Source organism: Antedon mediterranea, chromosome 2, assembly GCF_964355755.1.
Source record: "Antedon mediterranea chromosome 2, ecAntMedi1.1, whole genome shotgun sequence".
NCBI lineage: Eukaryota > Metazoa > Echinodermata > Crinoidea > Comatulida > Antedonidae > Antedon > Antedon mediterranea.
In genome coordinates, this window is record NC_092671.1 from 8189282 (window position 1) to 8214689 (window position 25408).

At 32.7% G+C, this 25408-nt stretch overlaps 1 protein-coding gene across 1 annotated transcript; it reads left to right on the forward strand.

Annotated features, from left to right (window-relative positions):
* The first annotated feature begins 447 nt into the window (after positions 1-447).
* On the forward strand, positions 448-18060 carry LOC140039581 (uncharacterized). Its single transcript, XM_072085195.1, has 2 exons — positions 448-1168; positions 16643-18060. The coding sequence occupies exons 1-2, from the start codon at positions 484-486 to the stop codon at positions 16927-16929; spliced, it is 972 nt and encodes a 323-aa protein (XP_071941296.1). The 5' UTR covers positions 448-483; the 3' UTR covers positions 16930-18060.
* The last annotated feature ends 7348 nt before the right edge of the window (positions 18061-25408 follow it).

Below are 25408 nucleotides of genomic sequence, written 5' to 3' on the forward strand. Positions count from 1 at the left end.
GAAATAATCTCCCTAACCTAAAGTACCCATTTGCTATTTTTTTAATGTCGCGTCCCGAGAATTAACTTTTATAATATGTTGGGGTTTTATCCTTGCGTTTTCTACGGGATTAGTGGGTGCGCTTAAAATAGGTCCGGCATTAGTACACGCGAAAACAATAAATAGATATATAGCGGTAATAAAATCTATGTAAAGAATCGCATCTTAATAAAATGCGGAAGATGAGTTTATCGTCTGGTTGTGACCTAGCGTAGCGTGGAATATGTTTGTATTGATTGTAAAGGTACAGCGTGCAAGTTAAATACAGACAAGATTATTATTAAGACATTGGTAAACATTTAACACAGAGAACGCGCGTCTCAGGTGATCTATTGGTCACACGTCATCACGTGACGATACCGAGTCGAACCAATATCGAGTTTAGAGTATTGTACGTACAGTGGTTGTCATTTCAAAGTCAGCTAAAAAGAGTCGAAGCATTTAATGAGTCTCACAGTTAGTTTACAGCCTTGCTTCAGTAACTTTCCAAAGGTTGCGGATAAAGTAAGAAATTTGGTCGATTCTTACGATTTCTGTAGTAGTGAACACGACAACATGTATTCGGGGAATGCGGCGGCCACGGCTGCAACGGATCTGAGTTATCACTCTTTACCTATATCACATTCAGGTTCATATCATGGACATTATACATCAAGACACGATTCGGACAATCGATTGATGAATTACCCCTTGCAGACAGCTGCTACGTATCCCTCGTGGAACGGGGTATCAAATAATTCGGAATGCACGTCTAACAGTCTCGCACCATCCTCGTCACCGTCAGGTTATCACAGTTATAGCAATGCAGTTTATAGTTATAATATGAGCCTAAACCATTACCATCATGATACTGAACATTCCGGGGCACAAGATTACCCCCATATTCAAAGAAATGTACACCTACAAACGGCGACATGTCCGTCTGCGTATACAAACAGGGAAAGCATTTCAAACGCGCGGGAGACGGCGGTACACGCCCCAGTCTCGGATACTGACGGATCTGGCACAGCACTGGGGATAGACAGTGATTCTCCCCCTCCCACCCTGACAAATCTTGATAATCCTCAAGTCAACGGAGAGGCGGCTGTATATAGCTGGATGAAAGTGAAAAGAAATCCTCCAAAAACAGGTAAGATATATCTTCTTTTTTTAAAATATAATTCTTATTGTCGAGCGACAAAGCTCATCTTAGATAACAGTAAATCCGGATGGATTACCAGTCGTCTCCTCATCGCATCTTTTCCACGAGTAGAATAAGACTAATAGATTTGAACGATATAAAATCAGAGAATAGAACGTAGAAAATCAATTCATAACGGACACGAAGATTGTGATCAAGTACTGCTTGCTGACTGACCGCGTATTATGACCTAGCTCTAGTAAAGTTGAGCTTCGGGCAAAAGATTACTTTAATGGTGGTCTATTCCAAGACACAAGAACATATATATCCCGACCGATTTGTAAAATACGTTAACGATGAATTATAGTCTCTATTTTCCATCCGGTTATATGGAATAAGCTCAGTCGGTAAGTAAATAGTTATCTATAGGGAAAATAGTGTATATTAAACATATGTTTTTGCTTTATTATTTCAAAAAAAATACATAAAATATACAACGTATGTTGCTTAAACCGAAACTAAGTTCTGTAAAATAGCATTTTTTAATTTGTATTTTCTCTCAAACTTCAAAACATTCTTGTCTAAAATGATTGAAATCACCGGAGGGGGTATACACGTTAGACATATATATAAAAAAAAATGTATAGAATCTACTAAGTTAATATTATACAATCGCATTTGCACAACCAATCTATTTAAGATCTGTCCGTTTGTACTGAAACCATTCAAAACAGAAAACGTGCCATAGTTTGACATTTGTTTTAAATACCGAACCATAATTAATCCAGTAAATTTACTGCAGTATTACTAAACATATTTCATTTAAAATGTATACGGGAATAGTAAAAATTATCTATATCATTGTACACCTTTAAACATGAAATGAACTTACAGTGTAGGCCTACACAATCGGGTGCGTTTATGTAATGTTTAAACCAGGATAGTGATAACACTATACTTTTCCCCAATAGATGACTTCAACCAAACCCTCAACATAAAACAGGGTAGGCCTAGCCTCTACTTATAATGAGTTCCATTATTAGCTTTTGAAATAAATGGTATTTAGTTCGGATCAGTACATTGTTGATAACTCAATAAACAACACACACACACACACTGGTTATGTTGTATACCATAACAACAAACTTTGAAATTATTAGTAAAATGCATAACGCTGTCAAGTGTGTTCTACGATCTATTTTAAAAGAAACGTGATTTTTTAAATACTATAATTTTTGTTTTACTATAAATGAAACACCATCTGATTTATTTTCAAATATGAAAACATCATATATTGCAGAACTGTGTTATGTTTCTTCATATCAACTTTGGTAATCTATTAATAACTCACATAGCTCTGATCAATATGTACTTTTTAACTATTAATTTAAATAATACAGTTACTATAGTTGTTTTTATTTGCAAAACCTCGATAAATAAGTAATTCATTCAAGACAATTGCAAACTAAGTTTGAAAACTATGAGCCTGAATAGGCATAGGCCTGTCTGTAGGCTAACGGTGCTACAGAGAATCGGTGGAAGCAAACAGGCTAGCCCTTCAATAACTGCAGGGGTTATAAAGCATATATGCCTATACAATATAGCCCTTACGAATTACTTTTTATTCTGTTGATGTTAGTTCGTAACCTATCGATTCATCTCCATTCTCTAGTTGGCATGTTTACGCAAGAGCTTTAGTCCGTGCTTAAACGAGATTTCAAGCCCGATCTAAGTCGTCTCGTATCATTCATATACTTACTAATGGGCCTGATGTTAATTAATTCATAATCACAAATTATAATCATAACACATTTGTCGTCATATTTATGATTGTTAAAGCATAGCTTTTCTGGTAATTTGGAATATAGGCCTATTTGATTTAGTGGAGGTAAATTCAAAAGCTAAAGCTTGGAAATTAAATTTATGATATTATCTCTCATGATGTTATATACAATAGGCCTAATAAGAATCACTTTTCCTAAATGTTTTGGTTTGCCTAACTATGTCTTTTGTGTACAGGGAAATAACATTGGAAGGTATTGCATATACTGTGTCGCTATAAGCCCGGTGACTAATTACTAAAAATAATATGTGAATAATCTCTTAGGGTATTTGCTAATTCTCACTCTATGTAATTGTCAGTCTAGTATTGTTTATGTTTTCCAAATATTAATATTAAACACACTGATAATAGACCATGCATAAATGACATTATAATATTTTTTAGACGTAAATACAATAATCTAATTTCAAGTCACTTTACACGTGAGAGAATATGGAATTAGGCCTACACAAATAAAATAAACAGTTATACTAGGCTACACAGTGTTTTTTATAAAACATCGTCGATCAATACTTTTCTTCTGGTCGGTTTCCTGTGTTATTATATATTTTCAATTGTTGCTACAAAGGCTTAGCCACGTGTAGGCTGCTGTACTAAGTATGAATATTAGAGATACTGAAGTCATTAGTGAAAATAAAATATTATAATAAACATTAATTCGGCCTAATTTAATCATAATTTGATCATTTATTTTAATTAGTCTATTCTAGTATTCGTTAAAGTTGCTAATTAGAGCATTATCAAAAATTCAATGTATTAAAATATAATCAATAGACATCTCCTTTCAGTTTGCAGTTAAATACAGGCGTTATTAACCTATCATTAAAAGAATATAATATACAATTAAAGTTTAAATTAATCGGCAATATTTAAAAAAGTATTGTCTATTTTAAAGTAATAAGCAGTTGTGGATATACAGATGAAGTAAATTAGGTCTACCGTGTGCGTTAAACGCCTTCGTCACATCATAAATATACCATGTTTTATAGTAGGGTACAGTTTTAAGAATTGGTTATACATAATAGTATTACAAATTCAACTTATGTCAACCATAACAAAAACCAATATATTAGTTTTGTGTAAATATTCACATACATTTTATGAATTAATTAGAAATTATTACAAAAACCTAACCAACATATTTCAAATTTAAATATTAATTTTGAAGCATAACAAAACAATATGGCGTTCACGGTTACGGTTGAATTTTCAGCTGGGAGGCGATGATAATCTTTAATTAATATTACCGTTCCATACAATTCATTTCTAAACAATGTCAATAATTAAGCATTATTATATTACCAATATAATTAATTTCTGTTTGTTTTGCTCATCTCGTTGACTTTAAAGTTGCGGTAGTAAACATATATTGTTAGTGATCAGGCCTATGTTTGCTAAGGCCACTTGTATATTATCCCATGGAAAGAATATAAGAGCCAGTCCAAATTATTTGGCCGTATTTGATCAGATGTTAGGGTGTTTGAGATACGGTTTAAAGGCGTATATTATTATTGCGTAGACTATATCTATATATATTCAATCACATACAAATTTGTTTTATTCTATAACTTATTTTGATTTATCAAAACTAATCATTGTATACAAAATTATTGGACAACAAACATGCAATCTGAAAATAACGTAAAAAAAGGTAGACTTAGCCTACCATTCTGTGGGGAAAGGTAGGTAGGGTCTTACTACCTGTAAAAATTATGGCTACATGCTTGTTAATATGACAACAAAGATGAAGAAAAAAAACCAAATCAATGAGTTTTTGTATGTACAAATTTTTTTTTCACAAAAATAAATTTATTATTTCAATTTCAGTGATGGTGTTGATGAAGACGGAAGTACGGGGGATTTTCCCCATACAAATAAAACTCCTTGTTTAGTTACGGTGTATAGGTAGTATATAGTATAATACTATTGGTCAAATCACACTATGTTTCGCTCTCGTCTGAAACGCATGTTATGAATTATAGGCCTAGCGTGCATTTAATTGGAAATATATGTAGAGTTGATACAAAACGTATCGTTCCAGTGTACCCTAAACACCATTAACACCGTGCTTGTTTCGTAACAGCTTTCTTGACCTTTTATCGGGCTAAAGCTATTCTCAGTATACGATCATTATTTTATACAGTACGAGTATACCGGTGAAAACCATTTTTTTGCTACTAAACCTCTTCTATTTATCCGGCACAATGAACGTTTAGAGATCGATTCTTCTGACCGATTTCTTTCTTTTATTTCCGACAGTGAGGTTTATGTATTTCCTGTGATCATAATGAAAATATAACAAATCTCACACCTTATCCATGTAAATACCATAACAATATGATAACTATGCTATATACACTATATATTATTTTTGGGTACCTAATTTGATGATTGCTACAATCGATACATTATACATTATTGATGAATTACAATACGTATCGATAGTAAATTAACCTATAAATAATTACGAAAATGAGACAATTAAAGACAATGATTTAAACTGAAATATTTCAATAAAAGAGGCTTTTCGAGTATTTCTCGTGTTGTGGTTTTAGTGTAAAGATAATATCGCTTAGTTACAGTATGCCACTATAGATTAGTATACACTTGATTTCGATTGGCTACGTTTGTTGTTTTATAATCAAGTAATATACAAGTACTAGTTTATTTTACTGAATTTTACTTAAATTCAATTTATAACATCATTTAGTTAATGTCCACCCTAAAGAACAAATAGAGTTTTAATTGAGTTTAGTCATTTTCATCTTTTTGTGTATTCTATTAATTTATTCATAATGGTCTAATTATTTCTTGTTCTTTCACCTCTGGCTAGTAATGAATTAGTTTCTAATGGTTAGTTTTACTAATATCATTACTTTAAGTGTCTTCTAACTTCATATTGATTTTAAAATATTTCTTTTTGTATACTTATATTGATTATTTCATTAAACACCGCGTTAAAAATTATAATGATGTCAACAATGTCGAACCATAGAGTAATATCTCTATGGTCGAACCGATTTTGTGTTGACCATTATAATTATGATTTATGCAAATGAGGTGGTGATTAAGTCCTAGATAGTAAAAATTGTAAATAGAGAATTCGTCGAAATCGAATGCCATAAAACTGAAAGATGTGACGTCCCTATTTATCGCATGCGCAGTGTCTGTACGCATACGACGACAGGCAAGTGTCATGTAACATTGATAATGATTATGATATGATAAAGATTGTATATGATTGATTACGATATCCATGTTGATATTGACGACTATTGGGACATTGACGACTGATTGTGACGGTGACGAAAACGAAGATGATGACAACCATGGTGATAATGATGATGTATTATAGTACAGTACAACCTCTCTGTTGGGTACACCCCTGTTTAGGAGGAATGAGGGGAAACACATTGTCACTGCCATCCCTATTCAAGGGACACCGTTATTTAGGAAACACTTTGTGGGGTCTTTAATGTCTCCTTAATATGGTTGTACTACAGAATAGGCCTATTAACAAGGTCATTCTGCTACAAGGTCGTCTACAACAAAACATCTCCATATTTCTATGGCGTACTAATACACTTCTCTTCAAAGTGTTATTAATAATAAAAACAATTGTGTCCAGTATCATTATCGTTATACTAATATTCCACTTATATTATCATTGTTGTTAAATGAAACTGAACCAACAAATAAGCGACTTGTTTAATAACCACGATGACTTCATAATAAGCCGCTGAACATTAATCAAAATATTACGTCAAATCTGACATAAATTGTAATTATTCCACTATGAATCATAATTATAATGAAAATGAGTATGAGCATTCTTAATGCTTCGATTGGCTATCAATTAACACCTTATATCTTTAGACACTCAACTGTCGAACTTTGTCCTAGCATGATTCAAGTGTCAGCGATTAAAGTATTATTATATTTTTTGTTTAATCGCATGTAATTAAGTTTCTTCATATTCAAGAGATTCAAGTGAGCAAAACAAAATATATTTTAATTATATAGGGTCTGAACTTACCGTCGCAAATTAAAATGGTAGGCAATTGGTCGTGTAGTGGAACATTATATTTCCCCTCATTAATTTCATATGGGAAAGAGTCCTCTTATATATAGCGGTGACCCTTGAATTGAGGTGTCCCAAAGTAGGAGGCTCTACTGTATTTAATTATATGGATAATTAGTAATTAATTAGTAATGCAAAAAATTAAAGAGTGCTTTTTTGGTAAACGATCTCATACAGTATCGTATAGAGTTGTGTATTCCTGGAAAATATGAAAGGCGAGCATATGATACCATTAGACTGGTCATGGGACAAAACTGAATCGCAATTGAGATAATACCAGATTAAAAACAACAATGTCATGATTATCAGAATAATAATTATTCCATAAAATAATTGTTTCTAACATAATGTTATAAAATACTGTGACATGCATTAGTCATATGTACAATTAGTTTTACAATTTATGTAGGCCTAGTTATGTTGACGTATCTGCAGTATCGATACAGAGAGCGTTTGGTCCTTTGTACAGTTAGGTGTAGGCCTAATGTTTTATGCAGGCCACATTATGTGTAGGTCGTTTATTCAGGTTTACTTATACGCTGTTATGATCAAAATGTTCTTTTCAATTTATGTAGGCCTAAATTTCACATTCACCGTTGAATCCGTTTATAATAAAACTCGTCAGTTAATGGAATCGTCACTTTTACGCTCTGTAATTAATTCTCGTAGGCTGACATATCCGTCGTGCACTGATTGTCCCGAGTCACAACACGATGTTTCCATCTGCTCAACCGTAGGTGAAATCCCTCTCTTTGTTATCTGATTTGTATTTTTTTTCTAAGAAAATTAATACAATAGTGACGTCACATATTATGGAATCAAATTAAAATATGGAAGAATTCTTTTTAATGTACGTACTGTATCGTAGCACAATAAATACAATTCTATCTTATCGATAAAACATTGTAACGTTTGGTTTATTCACACAATACGGATGTGGGTGTAGGGGTATATACAAAATATAATAATGTTATAAAAAATAAACCTGATGTTATCCCGACAATTAAATTTAATGTAAGGTAGGTGGATGGTGGATAATTTTTTAAATAGCTGCGCGAAAATAAAATCTGAGATTGAATAAAAACACTAAATATGTAAACTATTATATTATATTACCTATATTTTAATAAAAGTCTTCTAATGCAAATGTTTACCACACCGTTTAGGCTTGTGTCGTATCTTTCCAAAATTATGCAAAAAAACAATGGTTTTCTACTGGTTAATTCCAACTGTAAAACTGATAAGAATTGGCATATTTTTAACAACAAACAATTAAGAAACATGGGAAACTTTGATCGATAATTATTGAAATGCATGATCAATAGAAATTTTTTTTCTGCACCTGGCCTTAAAGATGATTGCATATTAAAAAATGAGTTGGATTAACTGGAAATTATTTTATAAAATCATTTTTAGGAAAGTAAAACGAAGGTATTACGCTATTGTCATATTAAACCGAAACACTAAACACATTTTCTTTAAAGACAAATCAGATACAATGGGTAATTCCCTGGGGAATGGTAAAATGTCCGTAATTATTATAGCTTTAGATAATTGGGGGAAAATCTTCATAAAGTGTTAAGGTACCTGAATATAGCGTTAATAATATATTGAAATGATAATAAATTATTTGACTATTAGGTCTGCTATAGTGGGAAGTTAATTTCACTTCAATAAATCAATGCTACAACCAAACAACTCGCACATTACATACAAAATGAAGGAAATAAAAATATAATGTAAATTTAAAGTTGAGTTACTTGCAGAATCCCGGATTTAAAAAGAAATTCAATGTGACACAATGACAACGCTCTGTAGAATGCTCTTGTTCAACAATAAAACAATACGAGGACAATGTGCGTAATGGTATTAATGATTCCGCAGCCTATTATTAGCGTCAACTAACATTATACCAACACCTTAATAATTGATAGGATAATAACGTAGAATCATCCCCGTGGACTGTTGCTATTGCCACGTAGACTAGGCATATTAAAGTGAGATGTCGTTTCCATCTACCAAGGGATCCGGTGAGCTCTCACTATTCTATTTAAACGTGTCCCGATCGTGTAAGTCTATATCATTGTATGACGTTGTCTGTTGAGATATTTACACTTGTTTTGATGTCAGAAAGTACATTTGATCTGTGATATATGCAAAACTTAACATTATCTTAACTTAAGAGGCATTGTATTCATCAGCGTATATTGTACAGTATGTGTACTCACGGATGCATGACTACTTAGAGGTTCTATTATTCTTTTTACTTAGGCCGGGAACAAAACGGTCAGAGACCACATAATTTGAATACAAATATCAACTTATGCATTTGAAATACTAGTTGATAATTCCGTTTGGTCAAGTGGAGTGGAGGAAGGAAATCATAATAAAAATTAAACATTCATTGCGCATTAAATGACCACAGGTCAATTATGTACAGCCTTAAATAATTTAATATTTCAAAAAGAAACTCCCACACCCACTCAATTTGATACAATGTGATCTTTCTTCAAGCATGATGGTATATTAAAAACATGAAGACGAAAGTAAAATAACTATTAGGACGTGATGATTGATCAGCAAATAGTTCTAAAACCGTTCTGAGACTGGGAAAAAGTGTATGATATGATTAGAATTAATCCAATGTCAAGTTCCACTTGGTTCCTCCAAGGGAACAAACCAACTGTCCACATCATCACACATGATGGATTGACTACATATCTTAGTTATGAATGATCTTAAATTAATATTACCTAATAACATTTCAGTTATTGTCTTCTGAACCACTTTGAATGATATCAGCCTAGGTCTACACACATTGGGACTACCACCAGTTAATGAGTTACGTTCCTTTGGCTAAGCGACAGCAAACTAATAATTATCTATGCCTTGGGGTGAGATTTGACACGTTAGTGTATAGCATAGCGTTATTAACCCATCAATATTTTAATAGATTAATTTGACAAAAATGAAATAATATAGAATATATGTTTACATTGAATTTATATTATATTTAGGTATAGATGGCGAAAATGGTTTACATAAATATTGTTATTTGTATTTTATTTCATTCTTATACCTATTGGCATTTCTATTGTTATTGAGCACATTTTGAAGACGCAGACGAGAGGAGGAGATCGGCGGCCACGATGATCGGTAGCATCGGCCGCCTGGGCAAACGCCGCGTCGCATCTGTTAAAGATTAAAGGTTACTGTTAATATTAACGACGGCGAAAATTATCCACCGTGGAAATGATAGTGATGACAATATATCGATGACGAAGATGTCGATTTTATCGAAGATGTCGATTTTATCGAAGATGAAGGTATACCTAAAGTAACGATATCATCTTAAAGATCATCTCTAGTAAATATAGCAACGAAAATGTAAAATGTATCGCAAATTATTTGTATAGGTGACCACTAGGTGAAGGGTTAGTTGTATACATATCCGGATCTTGTGAGGGTTTAAAAATCTGGGTCAGAAAAGCCGTCTGGTTGATAAGTTGTTTTTGCTATTGTACGTGTCTCAATTTCTGAAACCCGCGGTCAGTCTGACCACTTAAAGAATTCCAAAACGCCGCTTTGGGCCGCTGATTGACGTGTTTTCCTCCGTGTAACGTCTTCACAGTTCAATATGCTATACTGGCGTACGTTACCGACACTTAACATAAACAGATCTAAACCAACACTCAAACACACTCGACAACGCACGATATCGGGACCTATTGAAGTTGACTTAAACATTAGTGACCTGGTCAAATCGATAAACCACGAATTGAAACTGATAATGATAATATACTACGATGTATACACGCGTGTTTTACGCGGTGGGTTCCGTTTCTATACGCGTTCCTTTTTTGACCAATAATCCGCAACATACATAATCATATTAAACAACAAAAGACGCGGAACCTTTGACCGAAACAATAGTGACCAGTGACCAATGGGTAATGACGAATTAAAACTGATAATGATAATAATACTACGAGGTAGGCCTTACATGGGTTTTACGCGGTGGGTTAGGTTCCTACGTATTCCTATTCTGTACCAAATTTCCGACCAATAATCCGCAACATACATATCATATGAAAGACGGCGGAACCTTTGACTGAAACAATAGTGACCAGTTTAAATCGTTAATCACGAATTAAAACAGATACACCTTCAGGTAAATCGGCCGCTTGCCTTTCGGTAGTCGGTTGGGTAGACCACCTCAAAGATCCGTAGTCTGCCGAAAATTAAATGAGTGCAATTTTTCATCGGTATGTGGCACTACCAACACACAAGGGTATTCTAGTGGACCTATTTCTGAAATATTTGGCCGTAGATCAATCTGTCAGTGACAATGATCATCGATCATTGGTCCTTATTTTTTTCTGATTAATAAGGGTCGTTGCCTTAAAATAAAATAATATTAAAAATGCAACAAATCCGACACATTTTTGCTAGTTTAAAAATGGGTTCATTCACCTAGTTGGATAAATGTATTAAATGATGAAGGATAAATGTATTAAATGATGAAAGATAAATTTATTAAATGATGAAGAATAAGTATTTATTTATACATGATTATTATCTGTTTTTATCAACCTAATTTTTAGAATTCAAGCAGGGAGTTGTTAATTAAGTCAAGCAGATAGGTCAGTGATTCAAGCGTCCCGTTGTTTTTAGCAATGGTCTTTGAATTCCTGTGAATGTTAAACAAACGCGATTTAACTGTAGCAAAATGTATAGCTCAGTCATTTATTTTAGACCTAACAGACTATAATGCCACAAGACTGTTTGATGCTAATGAGTCCGTGTAAGATTTACCTTCTCGACGCATTTGTTTATACACGATATAGTCTCAAGCTTGTCGGTTTGTTTTCCTTCGGATGTATCACCGTTTCACGCTATTCTTACGATATTGAATCTAAACACACTCATCACCGCGCCACGTTTAAAGAAGTTCATTATTAAACTGTATTGTGTTTTAAGTGATCCCGTTTATTCCAATTACTTATTAAAATGGATATTCTATCGTATAGTCTATTCTGGTCGGCCTGCTATAGGCTTTTCCGTGACGCTTTAGGCAAGTTATTATCTAAACGTTAATTTATCGGTAACTACTCGGTTTATTATAACGACTTTCTGTATAATGGGTTTAATTACAATCGTCTTAGTATACTGGAGTTAAGTTGCAATGCCAGTCTTACACAATTATACCAATTTGTAAAAGAATTGAATTATGAAATCATAATTTGTTTTAGTTTGAAAGTAGGCTTTATACAAGCTTCAAGAGATCAGACATATGCCTATTTATTTTGCTTATACATGGGGAAACACGTGTTATAATACCGTAGGCATGTATACCTAAATAATAAAATGATATTTCGACCTAAATCGTTTAGCAACGTTTAAGATCATTGACCTTATTTCATACTTTTCTATATAAAAATATCATACAAAATATATTATTGAACGCATGCATTTGTCTTGTACAGTAATTAATTACTTTCAAAATTAAATTTATAATTTAAAAATGTAACATTTGCCTACAGAATATAAATGATGCAACTTGCTGTATATAAAATATCAAGGACGTAAATGTGTGTTGTTACCACTTTATTTTATGTATTGTAATTGAAGGTATATTCTGTGTCTAGCATCACGACGCGGGCTTACGTCTAATTCCGTCTAAAACCATCCCGCCTTTTGGCTACCGCTGTACAATGAAAGAGAGCCGTAAGTGTTCCTAATACTTCTGTGTCAGTCGTTGAATCCATTTATCCAGCTTCCATTGAACGAAACTTATTCTTAGATTAAACGGATCTAATCAAATGCGTTTTTATAAGATAATGTACATCCTATAACTTATTTACTCAATATTGAGTCTTCAGAATCTAACAAGGAGTGACGTGCGAAGTTTCAACGAATATACGGTACTCTTATAGTGTGCCCACAACAATGTGCGTATGTGTATATTATATATTTATTTATTTTCACGATCGTAAAAATAAACTGAGGCTCTGTTTCAGATACCAGTGTAAATTAGCCGAACCGATTAACTAGGTTAATAATAAGAAAACTAATATTGATATGTGTGTAGCGCTCATGAATTTCTGTGTCCCTATTCCTTATAACCTTTTGTTTTCTAAAACAAATTATTTTAAACATTTATATTACTGTAGTTATTATAGTATTAATTAAAATTTATTAAACCTATAATTTGATTATGGATTAGGTCCGAATATTTTTAAATTTTTTTTATAAATAAGGTAAAAAATACATTTTTATTTTGATATTTGCGTATATATAGGCCTATAAGACCAATGTCGGTCAGATGTGTTCACGTATAATTACAACATTAAAAGGGGGCCGCTAAATACGTAACGTTTAAATATTCATAGTTGTGTGACTTGTGAAATTGAAAACGGATTATAAGCTAAAATGTTCGTCGCGTGTTCATAAAAGGGATTTTTATTTAGTGCGAATTTTACCCCTGGCGCTACATTATACAGCATACAGTTGGTTAACATTTGCTTCGGATTCACTTCAAAAAGTACACATTTGTAAATAGTATGAAAGGGAGCGGCTTATTAGACAGGCAGTTCTTTAAACTTTTATTTACATGTAGATGCTTCGTAAATAATTCATTTAGTGCAGCAGAAATGAATGAATGGAATAATTAAAGAATGTAGTACTGAGGGGTTATAATTATGGTCTCATCTATATCATTAGTCTCGTATAGGCTACTATTATAATTTGTTTTTTTGCACATACGATAGATAAGTTTTTATAAATGGTATATATATTTTACCTAGACTGGAGACTGTTTTGATCAGGCATTATTTCAACTCTTTATGTCATTCTCTGTGTTTCTAGTCCAAACAAATATGGAACTATTGTAACAACACGAACAATTTGGTTTTGGGAGTGTTTCTGAGAATTCGATTCTGAGTTGATTTATTTATTTATATCTCCGTGGTTTACGAAATGACTTCGGCAGCAGCAGTGTGGAGAAATGACCTAATGTTAATTCTCTGTGTTTCTGGTCCAAAAAAATATGGACAATTTGAACAACACGAACAATTTGGTTTTGAGTGTTTCTGAGAATTCGATTCTGAGTTGGTTTACTTATTTCTTCGTAGTTTACGCAATGATTTCAGCAGCATGATGACCTAATGTTAGCCTGATTATGAATTGTGCCATGTTTACCATAACGTGTGCACTTCAATTTGTAACGATTTACAATCATCCTTAGTACTGTTGCATTGTTAATAATTACGGCCAACACTCACCGAATAAACTGACTTAATTGGAATGAACTATTGAATTAATTATTTCTGGTTTTAAATAAGCACAGTGCAAAAAGTGCAATAATCACTGATGGCATCAAAGCGTAGTTTGCTGACATGGAATTTATTAAGCCTATTTTGAACATCTTAAACTTATATAATAATTAAATCATATGATTCTTAAAATATCTCAATAGATAACTTTTTTCTTTTAGCACTCTTTCTGCTGATCCGAATAAAACAGTAAAGAAATGGAAAATGTGGGTTTGGGTTATTAAAATGTACTATTTGCTTATTTTTATTTATAAATAAGGCTCGATAAGCTAACATTCTAAATTTTATAATTGTTCCAAAATAGCATATTATTACTCATATGTAATCTGGAGTAAGTTTCAATCAAACTAATCTTTTCTACCATTTTGACAGCTAACTAACTATGGAATTAATAAATCCTAATATAATAATACTATTCGCACATTTAACTATAATTACATTTGTGGAAAATGTACTAATGAATGAAAAAATCCAGCCTACTCTTCTTTTCCAACCCACCCCACACGAAAAATATATGAGCATGTTGTACCAAAAAGACGTGACAACTTAATTCAAACTCATCTTAATAATGTTATAGGATACAAGCTTAAACTCCAGAGACTTAGCGTCTAAGATTGAGGCATCTGTGTCAAACACTGGGGGTAATAACAATAAGCACACACCCTTGGGGGATTCACGTTATGTCATTTTAATTGATTTTAATAACACTGGTTTATTATTACAATTTAGCTTCAGTTCATTATTGCTATGATCAAGGTAAATTGGTCCCACGAGAGAATTAAAGAAGAAAGTATAATTTGGAGTTCATTTAACAACTTTATCAGAAGACAAATCCATCATATCTTAGTAAGCTAACCGTCAAAGCAACGTGTAAAAAATGCACATCTTATGGTTTATTATCCATTGTGTTCCAGGGGAATCCCCTGGTTATAGTCACGTCACTCTCATGAAGGGGTGTCCACAAGGTTCTATTTCTTTGTTTAAACTTATGCAACCCATGTTGGTTTATCTAGATACTCGGCCCTTCAGTTAAGTACAGTTTCGATGTTGAATAAAATATTTTATTATATAGCAAACTGGATCGTATTTCATTGCGTATTTCATAATTTATTTATTTATTCAACCATATTTTAAAAGGGTGACCCAGCCAATATATATAATATAGGCATAATTATACAAATGCATTGCTTAAAAATTGTGGATATATTGAAGAGATGGATTTCACGTTTATAAATATTGTATTGTAAATGAATGGAAACATCAATTTTGAAGAAAGTTTATGTTAAAATAAACAAATGAAAGGTTTATGACATAAATTGGTTTTGGAAACACTAAAGAGATGATATAAGACAAAAACCAACAAGATGTGACGTTACGAGAAAGAATGTTATGTTTATGAGATATACGGTATATTGTAAGTGAATGTTAGGAAAACGCAAATCACATAGTAATAACATGGAACTCTAAAATGAGAAAAACATTCAATCCAGCGAGGTGACGTTAAGAGTGTTGTTATTATGTTTCTATATATGTTGCAAATTGTACAATATTGTACAGCAATAACCTAAAAGGCATATCAAATAATGTGACGACAACTTTACAATTACAATATTTCTCAACTTGTGCTAATTAATATAAAAGCAACACTATGATGGATCATGTATTTCAGTGAATAGGACATGATGTATCTTCCTAGCATTGGGTCGTAACGAAATTTAATGATCTTGCTTATAATGGACCACGCTAATGAAACCTTTGCATTCCGTTGATATTTGATATTCATTTGTGTTATGTTACAAATTATTGGGGGCGCTTTAGGATTCTACAGCAATTGTAAGCGAAATTGTAAAACAGCATTACTAGGCCTACTGTTTGAAAAGAAAAAATAAGAAAATTCTGAGGACCAGTGGCTGCAGTATTCACCAATCTCACTTAAGTGATATATTTCCCTTAGATAAATAATAAATAAATATTTAAGTATTTCCCTTAAATTAATAGGAGATTTTATAATTTTAAGGGTGTTCCCCTTAGCCTAAGTGTTAATGATGAATACGGCCACACAGGTACATCCGATTCTCAGTACTGATTCATTGAAGTGGTATTTCTTCAGATAAAAAATAGTTTTTAAATGCTACTTGCGGGTTTCTAAGTAAATGATCACTAATACACTGTAGTAAATCTATGAACAAATTAATAAATTATTTTATTTCTTATTATCTTTGCAGTTAAAACACAAAGCGATTTCGGAGCAATGTCAGCAAACAATAACGGCCGAACGAACTTCACGAATAAACAACTAACAGAACTAGAGAAAGAATTTCATTTCAACAAATATCTGACGCGTGCAAGACGAGTAGAAATAGCATCACAACTAGGACTTAATGAAACGCAAGTGAAAATATGGTTCCAGAATCGTAGAATGAAAGAAAAGAAAAAGATGAAGGAATGTATTTCATCAATCCATATTTCTGGATCGCCTGATTTAAAAACACATCTGGTGTATACCAGTTAATACTATGAAACCACACTTTTTTGACGTGTTGGTCATTTCTAAAATACTTTTGTTATTTTTTCCGACAAGTGCGTGTGACTTGAACTGAAACGCTAGTTTCATCCAACAGAAGAACATCACGCTATTTCTACGTCTGATGTCAGCTTTCACCGATGAATGGCTGCTGCGCAGCTACAGCATTTAAGAAAAAACAGTACCAGAATCAACAGAGGGTACGGAAACCCGTGATTTTATTACAATGTAATTGTGATAAAATAGAATAATGGTAGAATTAATTTTCCTATTAAGACTCATGGTTATAGATATCTTTAAAATAAACAAGTTCACAAATCAAATGCTATAACCCATGCCATTAACCTACCCTCTGAACTGCAATAGATCAACCGAGTTTTACAATCATATTCAACAGTGTTTAATCTATATGACAATTGTATTAGTTATCTGAAGAAGTCATTCCAACCATTTGTCAGTGTGACATCACAAAATAATCGCAAACGTTGTTGATTATAAGCTATAGTAAATATTTGTTTACATGTGTCTCACAGTACGATGCCCCTTTTTTGTTATTGCCTTATTTAGGGAATATTCTTAACGGAGGAGGAGGGGTATATTAAATGCACACTGTTTCATGTTCCCTTAATAATAGGGGTATCAAAACAGGAAAAAACGGCAAAAATTATCTACTCCGATCCAGTCAAATAAAGCGAATTAAAAAAATGTTTTTTTCTCAAATTGCCTCTTGAAACAATATTTTAAATTAATATCGCAAAAGTGCACTGTTCAACAACATACTAACTTAATACACTCCCGACCGACTATGAAGAAAACACAATTTATTTTAATTGTCTGTTTGTACATTAGAATGTCTACCCATATATATTCTTTTGTTTTTTTAAATTACTTGTCTGTTAATTTCAACAAATTATGTTCGTTCAAATTATTAATTGTATTGAAAAATTATGACATAAATTAGTTCTCTTGCGTCCAATTTTAATTTAAGTAAAAAAATCACATTTCTAAACTGTAATTGTTATGATGTAATTTCATTCAATTATTTTTTCGTTAAAATGTCTTTGGCGTATGTTTGGTATCCTTGTTTATATCAGATCGAAGTATTGGGGGGGGGGGGGGGAATATTTATTTATCAATATTTTATCATTATTTATCATTTTTCACAATGTTTTTATTATATTCTCTGTTGCAATATACATGTATGTATACGACTTTCCGTGTCATTCCCGTATTTAATATTGAACTGGTTATTTGTTTAAAACCATACCGTATTTATTCGAACAATAATTTGTTTAGGGGGTGTGTGCAGTAAACACCCTCACAATATGGAAAAACAATTAATACCATTAAGTTTAGAAAAATGCTTTGTAATATAGTAGATCATCTGCAAGCTTTACTACAAATAGAAATGATAATACAGGATTGTGTCAATATGAATGTGGAGGGCATTATAGTAAACCAGTCTAGTTGGAAGAAGGGGGGGGGGGGGGTATTTATTCAAACATTCTTTGTGGGGTATTTAAGAGGAAGTTTATTCGAGGGGTAGGGAGAGTTTATTCGAGGGTTGGAACGCGTTTATCTAAAGCGGGGCATTAATTCGAATAAATACGGTATTATTTTTAATTTATTTATTGATTTACCTCACCTTGCTACTGTCAACAAAGATGGAAATTTAAGAAAATAAATACATTTTAAAAGAGAATAGAATTATGTGCGCTTGGTTACTGTGTTAAAATAGATTCTGTTGTATTGAGTTGCCTATGTATCATTGTTCCTCATTTGTCCTATAGCAGTTTGTGCGAGAATATTTATTATGATAAATATGATTATGATTGGATAAACATAATGGTGATGATTGGATGATGATGATTATGATGATTGAATGATTATGATTGAATGACTGCCGGATGATCAAGGCAATGCTTACGATGACTGGAGATAGGATGAATAGGGTTTGTTAATAATATACCATTTTGGTAGGCATGTAGTGATGATTGTAAAATTATGAATAAGTACAAAAACCACAAAATTCAAAATGCTAATACCTTTTTTAATCACATGAACAGACCCCAACTTATAACAAAACTAATATATCTACAATTCTCGGATTTTATTCATCGTGATTTGCAACGATATATCAAACAAAAACGTGATTAACTGTATATATATATATATATTTTAATACTGTATTTTATAAGATCAACATATTTTATTACAAAATGACTCTTTTCTGAAAAATAGACAAATAGACGTTCGCGGTTACAAGAAAATAATTGAGTTTGACGTTTAGTTCGTTACATCGACGCATTAAATTGGGATACCGAATGCTAAATGCCGCAGATACGTTAGGAAGCAAGCCCAGCGCACGTTAACAAAATAATTAGTACAGTAATAACTCAAAAGAGACGATATTACAACTGAAGTGTTCGGAGCGTGTCCACAGGCTAAACACGTGTAGACTTTGTCCTCATTTTTTGCAGTGATTGTTAACTTGCTTTCTGATACATTATATCGAAGAATAAAATAATCACTTCTACATTTTTTGTACTAATTTTTATGAAAATATATTATTGAATTAATTTATTTTTATTTTATTAAATTATTGTATTGATTGTTGTTAACGCGGCTTCAGCAGTTTCTGCTGCATAATACACGACGCGCCTGTATAGTAAATATTTAAAACACGTGTATACCATGTTCTACTTTTTTTACATATATTTTATACTTCGTTCTGACAATTTAATGAATAATTATTGCATTTATTTTGGTTTTTATAACTGTTTGTATACTGTGCCTACATCATATATTCATCATTAATTTATTCAATAGTATATAGGGCACTAGCCCAAGTAAAATAATAGAAAATAATACATATTATAAAAACATTACAATTAACAATAAAGGTTGGTTCCCAACTAAGACGCAACGCAAATACGTAAGTCGCAACCAAATACGAATTGACTAATTAATATATCAAAAGCAATGGATTATTCAAACTATCGCTTGCGTGTGTTCAACTAAAGCTTGGTTCCCACTAGAACGCAACGCAAGGACGTAAGCCGCAACGCAAGCAAAATGACCAATTCAAGCGATGGATTATGCGAACCGTTCCTTGTGATTGGTCAATTCGTTTGCGTTGCGGCTTACGTCCTACCGTTGCGTTCTCAAGCTTTAGGACCCTTTCATGTACAGCTAAATAAGTAAGTAAGTTTGTAATTCAGTAATTGGCCTTTAACACCTACTTATCCGTGTAAATACACATGTCTAAACGTAAATTTAAGAACAGACGATGTTAAAATATTGTGATATTGTTAAAAAATTACAAACTAGATAAATTGAATAATATATAGGCCTTCATTATTAAAAGAAAACGAGCAAGAGTGAATGCCATTTTCAAAAATATTATACTTTTTTTCTTCTTTTATCTAAATTGCATAAAACACCTGTTTCTATATACACAACTTATTAACATTGGAGAGCCATTGTAAGTGACATATTTTAGATATTAATGTTTATATTATAATACGTTATTTTACTTGTTGTTGTAATCCTCTCATAATATCATATAGAGGTAGGCCTACTATACTATATCTTCAACGAAGTGATACCAACAGTAAGGGGACCAGTCAAAATGGCCGCCGTATTCAAATATTATTTAGTTATAAACATCCAATCTAAAAGCTCATAAACATAAACACATAACCAGTATTGTCTTATTGTTTATTGTCGATAAAGCTTGTATCATGTTCACGCACAAATCATTAAAGAAAGGATTCATTTTGCAGTAAAAACCATCCTTTGGAAATATTAAGAAATGAGAGGACACTTGAATGAATGACAGGCACTATATAATGTTTTACCACTATCAACCGCTTTCAGAGGACACCCATACTAATATTGTAAAATTCTCTCCATTTTTTTGTTCCGTTTAAATAAAAAATGATATCTCCATTAAGGGGACATGGGTTTCGAAAGTGTCCACTTTAACATTCTTTCAAATTTTTTGTTCCATTTTTATAAAAAAATGTATGTCTTTCTGAACATATCACAACAAACTTACGGTTTGTGTGAAAATCTATAAATAGAACAATAAGAGTAGGATAATGTGCATGCGCGTTTCCATTATTTTGCACACGTTGGAAAAGTCATTCCAAAATCTGGTTCTTTTAATAACAAATCTAGCACGTCTTGAAAATGTAACGGAAATATACAAAAAGAACGAAAATCGTTTATTATATAACCAAGGCAGAGAGACGGTAAATCAACAATAGCAAGAAATAGGTCAATGGAAATACAGATTGAAAGACGATTCAGTACGAAGACGCGCATTGATCTCACCGCGTGTATGCCGTGCCGTTTAGACCCATTTCTTGTATCATTGATTTCGCTTTTTCTTCAGCTGTAGTTTCGAATTTTTTTATAAAGCCGGTAATTGCGCTTCCTACGCAGAAAAATCGCTTTTTAATCGAACATTCTATTGACTGGCATAGCGATTGAGAACCACCTGTCTGAGCAGACAGTGAGGCCGAGCCTCTTGAGTCGAGAAACAAGGCGTCGTCGATTTCGAAATAGTCCTACAACAAAAATGTTCCTAAAGTGTAAACTTTGTACTCAGTGACCCAAGTTATGACAGGACCACAAGAAACATTTGGTTTTGGGAGGCAAAGAAGAACACGCATCGGCGCCAAGTCTTTCATAAATTCTTAACAAATATGTATTCAACGCAAACAGGAAAAAGAATAGGATAATATTGGCATTTAACTAACGCCTATAGCATTTGGAAATTACTGTAACAAAATCGATAGACCACACTCCCTTACTAATCTAAGACACTGACTCACTAGTGGGCATATACTATAAGTAAAACAGCATTGTTACTTTGCGTAACTTGATTTTTCAAAGATGCAAAGCTAATTCAATAAGCGGAGTAAATACTGAAAAGAAAACATAGATTTTAGGAAAATGGTTTTTTTTTTCGTTCGTTATTTTGCCTGTTTAAACAACATATTTAATTTCGTTAATGAAAACGGCATCTTTCTACACCCGTGATTTACGGAAAACGTTCCTACAATAGCGTGAAAACAATATTCAATAACACCTAACTTCCCCAAATTCATTTTTGCTCACTTTGTGCAATCGCACACACGACTTGGTCGAACATGTATCCACACCCTATCGTCATAGTAATCGCCTATTATTATATCCAACGAAACAAAACAAAAGCAAGAAACAAAAACCAAACAATTTAAATTAAAGTACACATGAGGGAATGCCTAGTTGAAAAGGGTAAAGAAATTACCAAAACATGAAATGCAAAAATCGTTTGTTTTTGTACTGATGTTATCTGTGACGGTTTTAATATTAGCCCATTTTCTATTTATTATTGTAATCTTTTTTTAGATTCATTAGATTACAAATTTCGTTAGTTCAGTTAAAGCAGTAGTAGAGTCCCAATCTGTTTGTCATTCAACCAGATCAAAATTCGTATTAATTATTATTATAAACACTTTTCAGTTGCCTTGTCAAAAAGGGTGTAGCAATAAAAAAATTAATCAAAACCGCCATTTTGGTAGGGATGTTATCCACGAAGTTCGGAGTCACTATGTGTTAAGCAACGAAATCGTTTTTAAATTAACAAAGATTTTTGTTTAGCCTATAAGAGCCGGAGAACGACACAAAAAATGAAAACAAAAATCAAGATTTGATGACGTAAATCAATAGAGCAGATGAAAGAGAAGAATGAGATGTAGAATTGTTAGATCAGATTTTATTTGGCATTCTATTGAGTAGATACAATGCTGTTTATATATCGATTTGTTGTCATTTATGGCATACGTTTCAACCCAAGGAATGAAACACCTTTGTTATATTCGGCGTTATTTGTATAATATGTAAATACATTCGTTTATGGCTGATATAAACTGTCTAAATCTTGGCCTTTACTATAATACACAATTTGTTTTACATAATTATATATTGCAACCATCCTCCACCAATTTAAGTTTGATAAACTCCACCACACAGTTAGTGAAAAATAGTAAACGCAGCACTGTGTGTTTCAGAATTGTCAAAACAATCAACAAAAAAACTCTTGAATTACCATTTTACCCTTGACTGACATTTCAAAGCCTGGTCCTTGATTGAAGGAAGGCCTAACATATTAAGTTGTAAATGCTGATAGAAACTTACGTTGTATTATACATTAGTCCCGACATTAGTTAATATGAAAGTATTGACGAGCTAGTAGGATACCTACTCGGAGGAGTTCCTCCACGTTGCACGTAGGATAGATCCGGAAATGACAGCCAGTGCTGTGCCGACAGAGTGCCGTGTACGTAGGCTACGTACACGGCAGAGCATTTTCACGGATAACAAGAAGGGCAGATATATTAAAATGTAGTTTCCTTACCTTCTTAATACGTTCGTAGTAGGGCCTTATAATCCATATATTTCAAAAACGATTCTTTTAACGCGATTACAATTGATTTAAGTTGTCCAATTTCAAAATATTTAAATCCATTATAGGCTACTGAATTAGGGAATGGTTCCTTAACGCGATTACAATGCTGTACTACAGTAGTTAGCAGTCCTAATTTGCATACATTCCGTTGTTGTGCAGGTGCTTCTAACTAAACAGGGCCCTGGTTCGGCTGCACGACATACCATATTTCTGAACTTTCATTGGCAGCAGAAAGTGGAGATACATTTTAAATACAGGAAGCCGCTTACGCTTAAAAGTTAACAAACTGAACAGTATTTACAATATTTACAGTATTGATCTTGGCAATAATACCATCACGTGGATTTGGAATTATTTTGCTTAACATAAATATTATAATTCACCTACAACTATGTAAGCGGTATAACCATGTTATAATAATTCTTAAATAACTATTAACAAATTATTTAACTGAAAAGAAAGACAAGCATACAGTAGTAAATCAAAAGTAGCCCATTGTCTTTCCGATGAAATCTTTATTTTTGATCCGTTTTTTTTTCTACAGACAGAAGTATAATTAATTTAAACTTAAATGGCCTATTCGATCGAAGTTTGATTTGATTAATACTTGTTTTTCACGTTTTGAAGGACAATTATATATCATGTATGCAGAGAGAAGGACTGGCTGTCACAATGGCAGATAGGAAATTATGGAGCAATCTAGACATAAAAGGTCGGGTATGTTCCGGAATTAAGTAAGTTATAAATGCATAAATATTGAAATAAACAATTTTCAACTATTTGATGCATATAATTCGTTGCAATCTATTGTGTCTTAAATTTTGCACTCTCGGGTCTTTGGTTAGTCTTCGGGTTATTATGTTAGCCGTAACATTGCACGAAAAAAAGATTTTTTTAACAATTAATCACGAGTTTGGTGCGTTTCACGGCGCGTAAGCTTACTACAATATCGCTCGACTTCGTCAAGTGAAATGAGCGATGCACTTTGTAAGTATTCCAGATCGTAGTCATTTAACGTTTTATGTCATCTCTGCCTGATTGATTACCTAACTGTCCTCGATATTCTTTCATTAGAGTTTTAAATACTCGTGATTAATATTGCTATAGTTAGTTTCTGTCCATAATGACGACTTGCTTTTCCCCTTTTCCTGTAGACTGTACTCTCTTTGTTCTGGCTGTACGCTTTTGTTGAAGTCCACTCATGGTACAGTTCACCTCTCGCCTGGCTGTCTGCTGACTTGGTATGGAGGGTCGACATCGCAGGAAATGACGGCTGAATTTCTACAACTGGTTAACAATTGCTGTCGTACAAGGCCTACTTATTTTCCCGGTTCAGTGTCGATAGTGTGTCTTGTCGTGTTACTTCTTTATACAATAACGTAGAGAATGTATGTCAGTATTAACAAGAAACAAACTAGCCATAGTAGGCCTACCTTTGAAAATGTTCAGTAGAAATAATAAAGAACTTAATTATTTGACATAATACACACCATTTTACAAACCTACTGTATTGATTAAATGTATGGGCTGCCTAAAAATAATAGCGATATGACTGAGGAGTCATTAGCTACAAATACAGAAACAAACGCTAGAAAACGTAGGCCTATTCTTTTTAAGAACAATCACTCTTTGCATAAAAATGTATCCGACTCCCAAACTTTTAAATTAATTCAAAACCAGAATAAAAAATATTGGTCGGACCGTCTGATAAAATACTGTAGAGATGAATTAGCAAGAGGGCCCAAAAGCATTTCTGATTGAAATCTGCCTACCCGCAATTAAACTAAGTTTCAGAAATAATTATCTCGATTCTACCACACAGCGTACTCATCTTATAGAAGACTCAGCGGGTTGAAATCTTAAATACATTTTTATTTTCTATTTCTTCTTTGAAATATTATTTTTTCACAAACCATGTCTTTTTAAAACGGATGCTGTTGCAACTCATTCACATAAAGTTCGTTGAGTTTGTTTTGGTTTATTTTGAAGACTTTCCTTGCAATACAC

Bases quoted from the DNA above. Each gene is read 5' to 3' on its own strand.
- LOC140039581 (XM_072085195.1), top strand. From the start codon at position 484: ATGAGTCTCACAGTTAGTTTACAGCCTTGCTTCAGTAACTTTCCAAAG. The intron at 1,169-16,642 runs GTAAGATATATC...TTATCTTTGCAG, and splicing joins AAGAAATCCTCCAAAAACAG to TTAAAACACAAAGCGATTTC.